This window comes from Neodiprion virginianus, chromosome 4, assembly GCF_021901495.1.
Source record: "Neodiprion virginianus isolate iyNeoVirg1 chromosome 4, iyNeoVirg1.1, whole genome shotgun sequence".
In the NCBI taxonomy this organism is placed as follows: domain Eukaryota; kingdom Metazoa; phylum Arthropoda; class Insecta; order Hymenoptera; family Diprionidae; genus Neodiprion; species Neodiprion virginianus.
In genome coordinates, this window is record NC_060880.1 from 9,724,183 (window position 1) to 9,738,174 (window position 13,992).

General features: G+C 40.4%; 1 protein-coding gene across 8 annotated transcripts in view; it reads left to right on the forward strand.

The window, feature by feature from the left end:
- LOC124302303 (protein-tyrosine sulfotransferase) overlaps positions 1-13,992 on the forward strand; it is a 270,777-nt gene that overhangs the window by 243,892 nt on the left and 12,893 nt on the right. For all 8 annotated transcript variants that reach the window (XM_046758305.1, XM_046758307.1, XM_046758303.1 and 5 more), the window contains 2 exons: positions 1,992-2,250; positions 12,718-12,851. In XM_046758305.1, the coding sequence (XP_046614261.1) occupies positions 2,107-2,250; positions 12,718-12,851 (278 nt within the window). In that variant the 5' untranslated portion in view covers positions 1,992-2,106. The remainder of the gene's footprint in view (positions 1-1,991; positions 2,251-12,717; positions 12,852-13,992) is intronic.

Sequence of the window (13,992 nt, forward strand, 5' to 3'; positions counted from 1 at the left end):
AGTCATTGACTGAAGATTGCTAAAGACAATCAGCCACGGGAGAATTTTGAAGCAAGCAAAAGGTTACAACAGGTACGTGGGTAACGTCAGTGCGCTACACTTACCGACTCGGTCATAAGGATTACAATATTAATCAAGTCGGTACATTAGGAAATTTTTATACCGCAGCTTTCGGCGCCATCCCTCGCCTGTAATGGACGAGCTTCGAAATTCCTCATTTAGCTGGCTGTCTTTAGTAACATTCAGCTAACACTGCAGTCTAGGAGAATCAAACAAATTTTTACTAAGAATTGCGTTCATTTGTTTACAAAGCTATAAAAATGAAACTGTTATATACTGCTGTGTAGAGGAATGAAAACATTGTCCATCTTAAGAATTTTTTACTATTTTTTTCTTGTAAGTGATTTAATTTTTTTTTCTATCGTATTTCTTTTCGGTTATCACTATTACGATGGCATGAAATGTGGGTTTATTCTATGGTTATTCATTGTGGATTGCAATATTTTCCTAACAAATAAATCAAACTGATTAACAGAAATCCTTATGTCTAACGACTTTAAGTACGTTAGCTCCTTTTCAAGGGGACTGGCATGAGTTTATTTGGCTCAAAATGAATATACGGATTAATACTGAAAACTTTAATTTAATACGCTAATCGAAAGAATCAGGTAAATAAAGAATGTTCAGATATTCCAAAACTCATTCTCTTCATTGACTGGTGGAAATAAATGACAATTGCTTACTTAAAGAATTCAGCATAACTGGAAGAAATTTGAATGATATTTTTCGAAAGAGTGATTTTTGAAAATTTTTCCCCAATTATTATCTATTCGTGCAATTTATTTTTGAAAGTTACAAACCCTTACTTTGAAATCTAATTTTGAATCTGAGGAGACCCAAACCATCAACAATTGCACTGCGATTAAAAATGTACTCCTTTTACTTTTCGAAACCAGCCCAAACCAGCCCCTATGAATTACTTCAATGGAACATTTGCATACAGCTGTAAATTTACTGAGTCTGCTACAGGGACTAAACAAAAGTAAATAATAACCCGCAGCTGCTGTTTCGTAACAGCCGTTTCGTCGTTGCTACACTTCTGCACACGTTAGATATACGGGTAAAAACCTGTTTGAGACTAAATTTAGTTGGTACCGTTACGTCAACGTTACCGTTATTCATCGGTAGGAAAATGCCTTCTATATGTAAAAATTCAGAATGGGTCATACCGTCTACCAATCATAATCACTATTCGTCACCGTGTTGTCAGAGCTGTAGCCGTTAGGTAGACCGATGCGGCTTGCTTAATTTTATCCAAAGACTGAACACATATTTCACAAGCTTAACCAGCCCGTCCAACCAAGCGATGAACTACACTAATTATAATAAGTTCAAGAGAGATTTTATCATCAAATTAAAATGCATCGTTTAAATGTAATGGTAACAATTAATTACTATCTAACATTTCCAGGAATGAATTAATACAAACGATCTAATTTACTTAAATTTGATTAGATCTAATTCGATCCAAATTTCATCTTCATCTAAGCTAATCTAAATATATATAATTTATGTATCTGACGATATTTAAATTACAGGTTTGATCAGATCAGATTGGATTGGATAAAGACAAAATTTAGGTTTAATTAGATCAAATCTCATTTATTCATTTTTTCGCAGGTCGCTATACTTTCTAAATGAATAGGCCTAGTAGGTAATGGAGATAAATACTTTTCATAGGCATGATTAGCAAAAAGTCTCCATAGAAATTCCATTAAATAAGCTTCAAGCTTGGTTATTGATGTGCATTAGGTTACACATAACTGCGAATATAATCAATACACGGCAACGACAAATCTCATGCAATTCTGCGTAGAAAGAGACTCACATCTCTGATTCCGATTTCCTGACGCAGTTCTGATCTCGATTGCAAATTATCTCTTATTCGGTTTAAAGTATCCCCCTATATTCACTCTTCTAATTTATTTCAGGTGGGATGAGTTAGGCGTAGGTACATCCAGGCCTTATTCACTTGGCTTGGCTCTTACAACCAGTGGTAGCAGTGACAATCGGCATCGTATTGCGAGGGCGTGCCTGACCCGAGGGATGTCACTTCTGTCACCTCGGGGGGGCCGGAAGGCTTCCATCCTCTGCTTTGCGGGACTGCTTTTTCTTCTGGTCCTTTATCAGCTCGGTATCATCTGCGGGTCCTCCAAAGATGGACCGACTTCGGTGATGATTGCCAAAGAGGTAAGAGAATCATATACTTTAGCTGATTGTCGTGTCAAAACGCCTGCTCTTCTACAAGTTTTTGTTTGTCTATGCGAACAAATTAATTTAATATCAGATAAATGCATCAACGGTGAGTAGCCACAAACTAAAGTAAAATTAAGATTTCAATATACTTATTTTACAATCCTCATGACCATTCGATGCCGGTATAGCCCGTTTTCATTGGTGACTTACTTATGATTTGGCCCTATGCCAGTGATGAAACTAAAGTTTTACCTTATGTCAACGCTTCGTCCCACTTGAACCATACCGTCGACGCTTTTCTTACTGATATTTTCAATTTAAATTCGAAATATCCGATCCTTACATAATAGTATATTGTGCAAACAACAGATATGGGGTTCAAACAAGGGTTCAAGATATCGGCAAAATTTAGCAGCCAATGATGCATTTGATTCGTTGTATAGAAAAATGAATTTCACTTCGACTGTATCCACGTGCAAGGTGCGATATTGAACAGAACCTAAAGATTATTCGATTGTAAAATTTCTGTGTAAACCAATCAAGTAACGGGAGAAAAGCGCGTTACAAGGGTCTTCCTTTGAGAGTATTTCTTTAATGCGCATAAAAATTCGGATTTGATCCAAGTTCCATATGAATCTGCGCAGAGTTTTTGTATCCCTTTATCTCTATACTACGAAAATTTTGCAGCATATTCAAAATTACGAAATTAAGATGAAGTGTCATTGAGACAATTCAACTCTGAGCGGAAGAAACCGATGAAACAATCTCAAACCTGGCTTCAAAGATTCACACCGACATGAATTAAGGTCTACAAAGTCCTCAAATTTCAATCCAGCATTAAAAAACTGCACGTATCGCACGCATGATTCTAATTTATATTCACAGTCAGAAATCTTGTGGTAACACGTTCATGGGCTTGGAAATGAACTCCCGGGTTCAGAAACTTGAGAGTGGAAAATCCCCCCGTGTTCTTCGAGGGTATCTATACTGTAACGTTCGGGGGGAGACAGCCGGATGCTCTACCCCGAATCTGTTCTACTCAATGTACGTGAGTCAGTCTGGCTTTATGCCTCGGATCTGGTGTCGAACATTGAGCGACGCTCTTATTTATACCTTCCCGGTGCCAGAAAATCCGGATTTAACCGGTTTGCCCCAGCATCATCTTCGTTTCGCTTCGTTGATTGTCGTCGCTTGACCACGGTCCCCGGTTGCGTTCGTCAGTGAGATGTCTTCGCCGTGTGACGTCTATGTGTTACTATACAGACCGTGAAAGATGTACTGGCGAAATTCCTTATCCAGTGTCAGGCACTTCTGTTTCAACTGTTCGTGAACTTGAGAGGCTATCCTTGATTGTTATCCGTCACTCGTTCTCCGGAAACGAATCAATCACGATATTCTTTTAACCGGGTTTCCGCCTCCACTCGGATAGAACTTGTTGCTTTTTCGCATTTCCTGCTACTGCTGCTGCTGCTGTTAGTGCAGCTTTTGTAAGGCATGAAGCCAGTTTCAAACGGAAAAGTTCAACGGGCAATCAAGAAACAGTAATAGAGAAAATATCGACTTTTCAGTTACGTGTAAAATGAAACGTTCAACTGGGCTCAAACACCAAAACCAATAAAACTAATAGCAACGATCTTTCACGCTACGCTTATTCTCAAGCCGTCAGGACTCAAGTGACGAGCTCCCCTACGCGGAGCTGGAAATTCGAAACATCGGCTCTTATTATTTACGAAGTGGCTTGCTTCTTATTGGCTCTAGGATTACGCATTTTTAAATCTAGCTCATCGCTACGTCGATTTCCACTATTGGAAAACGTTGATTGGCGGCCGAATTACTCGATGCTCCAGATGGTAGTGAAGATGTCGCGAGGTTGTCGTGAATTGGGGTTGCCCATTTGTGTTGTAGGGAGGTTACGACTCGCTGGCCAACAGCGGGAGTTTCGGCCTCCTCGATTTCCCTCGCGGCTGTGCTCCTCGTTGGCGCTCCCTCCGTAGCCTCGATGATGGTGCTCGCCACTCACTATGTTGGCTTCACGCTCGTCGTCCTTCCCTAAAAACTCCTGCGTTGTAGTCGCCAAATGAATTGCGCTGAATTAGTTGCTATTCCTCCACTTGGTGTCGCACAAATTTGAAGACCAAAGGAACAAAAATCCTGAAATATCTTATTCGCTAGCCCAGGGTTTCCCAACCTTTTTCGTGTCAAGCCCCCCCGTAATATAAATAACGTTTTCATGCCCCCCCCCCCCCCCCCCCCCCATAATATTTTTCGTGGCAATAAAACAAACGCACTTTATTTTAATATGATTTATTTATCAATTACAACTTTTATGTATTTTCAAATGAATATTAATATTATTACTAGTGAGATACTTGAGCTTGCACGTTCTGTACTAGCTTGTCGATTCTAGGTACAGTTTTTGCCAAAGTTATTTATAGACGGAATCAATCACTGTGATATTATGACGTTATAATATACGCGTTAAAATCCGTTAAATTAATTTTCTTTCGAAATTGCAAACGCGTGTTGCGCCCCCCTTGCTATTTCTCTACGCCCCACCAGGGGGGCGCGCCACACCGGTTGGGAAGTCCTGCGCTAGCCTGTGAAGTTTCCCCTCTCGCAGCTTCGGATGTGTGACCCTCGTCCGAGCGCTCTTTACTGAAATCATGGACGATTCCTATCATGACATTCCTACTTTTGGGTTCTACCTCGAGTTCAGGAAGCCTTTTATGCAGTGTTTTAAAAATGATACGTTATAATACATATTGCAATTTATTGATCAAAGCGATTTGATCCCGAACTTTTGGTAAGAAAAACTTCAAAATCTGTACATGTGTTTCAAAAAATATCTTGTATACCCAGAGTGAGGGGTTATTTTTGTCCTAGTGTGTTTGCATTACTCGTCTCAGACTCGCGATACGCGGGCAAAAATGACCTACTACTCGCCCTTGGTACACAATGAACTATTATAATGTATACTGTAACGTGTACGATTTTAGAAAGTCCTTATTAGATCGTTCAAATAATCGCGTTATTGTGAGTGATTTTATCGATAGAAATTAAGCTGGAAATCATGAATTAATTAAAGAATTACGGCTTCATCTTAAGGGAGCTTTCCAGTGTGACAGCCCGAAAAATCGCTGTTTTTCGCGATTTTTTTTTTTTAAGAAAAAATAATCTAATCGGTCTGGTTTTTTTTTGTATATTAATTGGGTATTGAAGAATACTAAACAATTTTTTCAAGATCGATTTATTTATTAATTAATATCTATAAAAATGATGAAACAATTGTTGCAGAAAATGCACTTGGATGTGGTGTCCACGTTGGGGGTCACAATTTTGATCTGAAACAAAAAACACAAAAAGATTATTGATCGGTATATAATTGGCTTTCGTGCTATGAAGGCTTTTTTCTTTTTTTTTTTTTTGCAAAAATGGCGCTGGTTTGAACAAAAAGTATCGATTTTAGCATTTTTTTTGACAGTTTTTTTTACAAAAAAATAGGAAGATGTCAAAAAAAAAAAAAAGCTTCCATAGCACGATAAACAATGACGTTAAGAATATTGTGTAAAAAATTCAACTCGATAGCTTTAAAACTCTGCCCTCCAAGTTGGACACCGTTTTGAAAAATGCTGTTTCGAGAAAAACGCGTTCAAAGTTTCAAGTGAGGAAATTTTAGGTAAATCGTTTACTTACGGTCAATCAGCGATGCCAGGTCCATACAATATCCCTTCTGCTTCTTCGAAAAGATCGTGCTCAATGGATTGTTCAGTCCGACGAGCTGTCCTCGCCTCTTTGCTATCCAGGGACGCCCGGCGGTTTGCTTGGATGATGCGCGCATTCTTGTACTTAGCGGCAAAATCTGCGGCGCTCGGCCCTATCGTGCATCCCATCGTCTTCAAAATTTTTAAAATTCGGTCGTAACCTTCATTGAAGGTGCACACAGCACACTGCGTAGCGATTTCTACTATCTGCTTGCCGCAGAATACGTGCTTTGGGGCTAGTTGCCACACGCAGTGATTGATTGATTTTCAAGAATTTAGCACGCCATCCGCTTTTTTTTTTGAAAATTGAGTGCGACAAAAAAATAAGTCGCGCGACTAATTTACGGCTAATTAACGGCAAATTATGCAATAGTCCGAATTCACATTTTCGACAATTGGCGAACCAAGTTCATGTACGTGCAGGTAGGAACGAGACAATAGAAATAACAGTCGCACGGGCAGACGGCCGACGCGGCAGCTGTAGCGCTCCGTTGCCTTCTTCCAAAAAATGCTGTACAGTAACCGAAATAATCTGAATTTCGGCATGAAAATTTCAGGGAATATTCGGAAGAGTGTATACTATTCGATAAAGCAAAAAAAAAAAAATCGATTTTTTGAAAATTTCACACTGGAAAGCTCCCTTAATTGGCTAAAGTAGGACCGATCTTGCCGACCCGAAATACCCTGGATTAATTAGCTTGTCGTTTTCATAGACAAGGATGCCGGAGCTACAGTTTTCGGAGATTCGAAATTCTCCACTAGAGTTGCGGTTTACGAGACTCGGGATTTTTGGTCCAGAGCTGCAAGTCGCGAGACTTCGGCTTCGAATTCAGAACACCTTGTTAAAGAAGCGGGTGTCCAGCGCTTGCCCTATCTCTAGTCGCGATCTCGAGTTAAGCTAGAGACGTTTCCCACATTCAACGTGTTTAGATATAAGACGCTTGCTATTAAAATACCGAATGCAACAATTGCCCTCAGACCAGGAGCTTTTAAGCCTTGGCTGTCAAGTCAGATTTGAAATCCTCAAAATCCTTGGCGGACTCGGGTGATGAACCAGAGCCGTTACCTCTACTAGTTTTCTTTCATCCGTCGCTATCATGATCGATATAAAAAGTGCAACGATGCAATTGGAGCTTACGACGTTGCTGATAGAGACAAACAGAATCGTTTTGATCTCAAAATTTTAATAAACAAAGTTATATCGCAATTCGAAAATTACAAAAATTAAATCAACGATTCGATACAGTAATTAATCATAGAATAAATCATACAAAAAAATAATATGAATTAAAAGACTACAATATTCTTCAGTATTGCTCCAATTTGTAAACTGTTGCGCTTTGCCATGTAAGACTCTAATTTTCCCTAAGACTTGAAGCTAGAATAGAGTCTCGAGGTGAGATTGCCCCTTTACAACAAAGCGGTGGCTTATAATCATTGAGTGCTTTACTACATTTGGCGATGAGTGCCCGCGAGTCACTCGCATTTATACGGAATCGGACCGGTTGAGAGTGGCGCCGCCGTCCTCGATCGTCAAGCCAGGTTGGTAATCTGCCATAGTGACTACATCGTCTGTCCCTGTCATTGCGAAGTCGGTCTCGCTCACTGGGCACCTCGGGTCGCATCGGCTCCGTTCGGTTATCTGCGGTCAAGCTCCTCATAGACACGTCTCAGTTACCAAGGTAGTGGCCGCTAGATAAATGGCCATTCGGTATAAGACCATGCGAGCGCGTGCCCCTCCACCAGCACGGTCGCACACACAAATCCGGCATCCCCCACCTCAGTGCGCCCATCTTCCACTGCGCTGCATTGTCACCCCCAACGCGCACGGCTCTCGCTTTCGACGCCAGCAGTGCGAGCGATTAGCAACTAGCCATTTCGGAGAATTTTCCTCTCCTCGGACCCCGCGGCAGGGCCATATATCTAGCGTCCACTGTAGTGATTAAGTACTGAACAGATGGTCGTTACAATACGGATTACAATTGATGTGGATTTATTTTTAAAAAATATATAAATGGTTACGACGAGATGAGAATTTGCAAATTCTGAGCATTACAACTATGATTGTAAATGGTCAAGTATAATTTTCCAAAATAAGTTTAAGTTTGATCTCGATGGTCGTGCATGACATTTTTTAGTTTCTGATCGAGATGTGTCCTTCTGTTGCCTGTTTATTTTAGACTTGTTTCATCGTTGACTTTTTCTTTTAGACTGTCTCAGCGTGGTCAAAAACAACGCGTTCTTTGATACCAAGAAAGTGGTGGTCCCTGCTGGTCCATTCAAGCTGAAATTTTTGGGTAGCGTGCATCACCCAGGAAAAACATTTTTTTCCTATGTATATGCAGCCCATATGCGCACTACATGTACCGGCACTTCACAAAGCCCTATTCTTATCTAGTCCAGGAGCCGACCGCACCATATCTTCCCTCATCGAACATACGGCCAAAATGCATATGAATCGCTGGGCAATATAATGGTCAATAGGGTGCCAAACGTTATAGACAATGGATCCTGTCCGGAGTGTCATAAAAATGTCATTTCCGGTCAGTTTTTTCGAGATTATCTTCCGTCATCGAACATACGATTGAAACTAGTACCAATCGATAGGGGAGATCGAGTACCTGAAGAAAAAACCGGGGTGCCAATCCCCACCCTGTCCGGGGGGGGCGGCAGCCATCCCTAAATGTAGTCGTAAGTAAACTCGTTCGACTTTTGGGGGTGGCTGCCGCCCTTCCGGACAGGGTGGGGGGTGGCACCCCAGTTTTCACAGGTTCGGGAAGGTTCAACCTTCAATTTAAAAAAAAAAAAAAAATCGTACGTTCGATGAAGGAAGTTAAGGACCAAAAAAGCCTACACTTAGGGGTGGCTGCTACTCCCCTGGACAGGGTAGGGGTTGGCATCCCGGTTTTTTCTTCAAGTACTCGACCTCCCCTATCGATTGGTACTAGTTTCAATCATATGTTCGATGATGGAAGATACCTCGAAAAACTGACCGGAAGTGACATTTTTTTTGACACTCCGGACAGGATCCATTGTCTATAACGTCTGGCACCCTATTGACCACTATATTCCCCATCGATTCATATGCATTTTGGCCGTATGTTCGACGAGGGAAGATATGGTGCGGTCGGCTCCCCGACTAATCGTACTAACACCAGTAATTTGACCGGGCCTGGTACATTTAGTGCTGAGGGGATGTCGGACCACCGTCAAATACAGCAAATTATATTTGACAGTTCTTACTTTTTCTGAGTTACCGAATCTCTTCGAACTTTGACAAATAGGGTTTTAAGATCGTGGTTGTTGATTGCCTCGGAAAAAAACAAAAAAGAAAATGACCAAAATACTGAAAATAATGATAGCAAATATTCACTTACTTTGAAGTGATGGGATGCTACTATTAATTCAATCCCATATTTTTGTATACTTACATCAATTTTCGAACTATTTAGAGCCAATCCATGAGCATGATTGCAACCCTATTTTTTCTCAAAGTTCGAAACGATTTAGTTACTTACTCTGGAGAGAACAGACCTGTAAGATACGTTTTGCTCACTTCGTCGGCACTCCGACGTCCCCTTAAAAAGTGGGCCATCGCAGAAGCTTTATCGTAGTGCCTGGGGTGATTGGTATGGGAAATACCCGGGTAGAATGATAACCGACATTTGGCAACCAGCTAAGTCACGTACGATCGCGCTAGGCGATTTTATCTTTTTGAGAAAAATGTTCGTCTTGGGGAACAATGAAGTACCCCCGGGATTCTTAGATGACTTACCAGTGGCCAGCTCTTAGCTTCAAAGTTATTACTTTCACATAGATATAATATGTTTTGCTATGTGCTACGCTCTAATGGAATTGGCACCGTTGCTAACCTGGTTCGGTTACTGCAGAACAGCAATTACAAATCATGTACCGAGTGATTTCGAGATAATTTTCCGGTCTAAAGACATGAACGATATACTCCTGTCATTTTCCGAATCAAAAATATACCTTACGGTTCTGCAAATGAATTTTTCTTCAAACAACCTTTCATACCCGATGTCTTGCCAGTCCTGCGACTAAGCAACTCTAACTTTCGCGATATATACAGGGTGTTTCATTGTAATCGCCCCAACCCGATTACTTCGAAACTAAGCAAAATATCAAAAAATGTTTAAAATGAAACACTTTGAATGCCAAAATTTTTCTGCTAACGGTGATCCGAATTAAACCACCCTTACGAAAAATACGGTAAAAACCCTCAAGTTGGAGGTGAATTCGTACCGTCAACTTTCTTCTTATAGGAATTTAGCATTATCTATGAGTTGGGGGCACGAATTCACCCCAAAGTTGAGGGTTTTTTCCCGTAAGGGCAGGCCGCCGCAGTTATAGTTTTAAACTATTCTCAGCCAGAGCTGGCGTATAATTTACGATCTTGACGTAGGAATTATTCATTGCGCATTACACCGTCTTCGTATGCATGCTTTTGCTCACATGGTGGCGTACATGTTCCTCTGAGTATAGGTGTGCAGGATTTACGGCGTCCAGATATCTTGGTTCCGCGTTTCCGTCGGCGCAAAAGAGATGCTCTACGTCTTTGTGTGATTTGTTATCAAGGGCCGCGGTAGCAGCCCGCGCCAAATACAGTGAAGAGGGGGCTACCAAGGATCTCTACTGCTGCGGGAGTAATTAGGCATGCGGCAACGAGCATGACATGGAATTTTAATAATATGAATGATCATTTGACGAGCTTTAATTTAAAATGAACACGAAAGCAATCAGTGCAGGCAGAGAAGAAATACAGATTTTATAAATTTTAAACGACCCGATTCTATCAGGATTCTTAAGCACCGCCATTCGTGAATGTTCATCCGAGTTCATGAGCTAAAGAACATGGGCTATAAGTGTATTTTCTTCGTAAGGTTCTATAAGTAACGAAATATATAAAGAGGATACCGTCTCAGCGAGAAGCTCAGCGGGCTCGGCGCCATTATGGAGACTTGGGAACTCCGTTTGGTTGGCACTGTAAAGGGGGGTCCTCAGTACCTGATAGAGTATACCGACCTAGGTGTTTATTCTATTTTGTATTCGTGTTACCTAAGCTGTCAATTACCTGTCATAAAGTAGTAAAACACGTATGAATGATTTGTTAATTCGGGTGGAAATTTTTTATTTAGATTCGAAATTCGCGAGGTTTTGGAAATAGAATACGTAAATAGCCCCACTTACGGTAGATAAACTTGTTCTCACAACGAGAGTATCAGACCTCCAGACCACGGATTCTGCTGAAACTTGCTCAATGCTTCTTCGGCTGAAAATATGGAGCTTCTGGATGTGTAGTTTCATTCACGGCATGGCGATTGTGAAGGCACAGGGAAGTCCGAAGGCCCGAGCTGCGCCTGCACACGAGTAGCATTTCTGCGTTTTGCACGCGTATCAAACTCAATATTTTGCATCCCTAATCGAAAGTTCTGTTTGTAATAATTTTTTTAAATTTATTATCAAGAGTTTTGACGATTCTTTCATTTATGGGAAAGGAAATTGAGATGATCAAAATTGGGTAGTGGCTAAATTACGAGACGAGTGTAGATGCATGTGATCAATTATGGTAACAACCGTTTATTTAACCCAAAACAGCGTAACTAATAATGAGTTGAAAATCGAAATCAGTGGATAATGTATCAAAAGATACACAGAAATTTAAATATTCATTCACATTTCACTCCAATTAAAGCCGATCTGTAACTTTGTTTAAAGTTGATTTAAATTGTGACTCTACATAGAAAAGAATCGTGCTCAAATGATTCTAAATTTTCTTTAATTTAAACTTTGAATTAAGTGAATCGGATGAAAATTCGATGAGCTACGATTCCAGCCAACTTGAAAAACGTGATTTTTAGAAAAATACGTTTAAAGTTTTGGCTTGTAAAAAGTATAAATTTTTCAATCCTTACGGCTCTTTAAAGCTATTCTGCGATTCCTGGAGCGTATAGTGGGCCTTCAGATTCCCCAAAGTACCGCTGCTTTTGAAGTTTCTACATTTTTCGTGCAGATCGACCCTCCTTTGTGCTTTTGACGATGCGCCGTGCTTGCCGCTTCATGCGTGCGCTATCGTACATATAGGCGTAATTCTTGGTTTACATGCCAATTTTCAAGTTAAGCAGTTCCATGATCTTCACAAAAGCTGAATAGCCTTCATTAAACAGCACAGCAGCTACATAGGAAGCAATTTCGACCGTTTTCACACCAGAATTAGCATGTTTTGGGGCGAAACGCCAGTTGTCTGAGTGAAAGCTTTCGTTGGCATTTTACGTATGCCCATCCACCATCTCTTCAACAGGTCATCATTGCAAAGGTCTTCATATATCGACAATAGTATATGTTTCCGTACGTCAGCATGAAGAGGTTTTGGATACTTATATTCAGTCCCTCTAGTTTGCTCGAACTAGTGTTTAAAAGACTCCTAAGGTGCCTATCGACGGTGCATAAAAGTGGACTTTCGGTGCAGGGGTTCTAAAAAACACTTTGTCGATTCACTTCACCATTTTGGACAGCATAAACCTGTAGGTCGTTGCGTATTTGTCTTTTATGCAGGCAAATGTCACTTAAATCACGACATATTGGAGGCAGCTGAGAATTATGACAATATCTTATACTGCCCTTCACTGAACACAACTAACAGAGGTTCCTATCTTAAATTGGCTCTCCTTTATTTTCGCAGAAATATGTGATGGGTGCTTCGGACCACAAAGTCTATACCTACGACAGAACAATGCCGTTGATATTCATCGGCGGTGTGCCCAGGTCAGGAACAACTCTGATGCGAGCAATGCTTGACGCCCACCCCGATGTAAGGTAAGATAAATCGGTTTAATTTCTTTTTAATTTGTTTGGGGTTGTCCGTCGAGTGGTACAGATTCAACCTCACAGAATTGAAGAAGTCTGAAAAAAGTGACCTTACTCGATAACTCATTTCCAGTAAGCACAATACCTACTAGGTACGGTACCACTTGCACCCTGAACCCAAGCATTCATGTCAGTTTAACATAAACTGAATGAATTATTTTCAAGATCAAGACAGATTTTTATTAAAAAAAATTAATGTATTATTTACAATCCTGCTCTCCACCACTAATTGAAAAAACATTTAGATTATCTATTTTTAGTTCAAATCGGTCAGAAGATTAATAACGTACACGACCTTACAACGACCCCGATTCAGATGACAACAGTCCGATACGATAATCTTTCCATTTTGATCTTATTTAATTTCGAGGTCTCCTGTTGGTAGGGTATATTTTTAACTTCTCGCTCCTCTTTCTTCGGTTAAGCATAAGGTGAAGTTATTATTATACACTATTTGTGACCTAGCATATCAGAGGCTCACGTGACTTGAGGTAGATAAATTTTCACTTACTTCTTATCAATACATTTCATTACCAGTCTCGAAAAACTGTCGGAAACCAAATTTTTGGACCCCTAGTACTTCCGCTTCTCTGGGTATGGAGAAAATTCAAAACAATTTTTTTCCAAATATAACTTCGAAAGTTCGATTTTTAAAGCCTGTAGAGCGTGCATCAAGTGCCCCATTTCCGAGCAGTGTGTTAAAACGAAGTTGGCACATGCGCACAATTGAAATTCTCGATTTCATATACTAGGACTTTTTGGGCGCATGCGCACAATTGAATAACGCAATTTTATACTCTGTGCCATTGGATGTAAGTAACCCGAGTCACAGTTTGCGCATTGACAGTGGAACTTTTGGTACTTCTCAGATCAAATTTTCCTTCACAAGTGTTGGAAAAATTGCAGCGTCACGCGTATGGATAGGCAATATCTGACTTGTGTAATTACAGCGCTTGCCTTGGCTTGCGCTGCAGATTTCACACTCATCGGAAATCGCCCAATTTCTGCAATTGTGAAATAATATTATATTTTTTTGGTACCTCCTTTCTAAATTGCTACAAAAAATTGAGCTTATGAAAGACAACTGAAT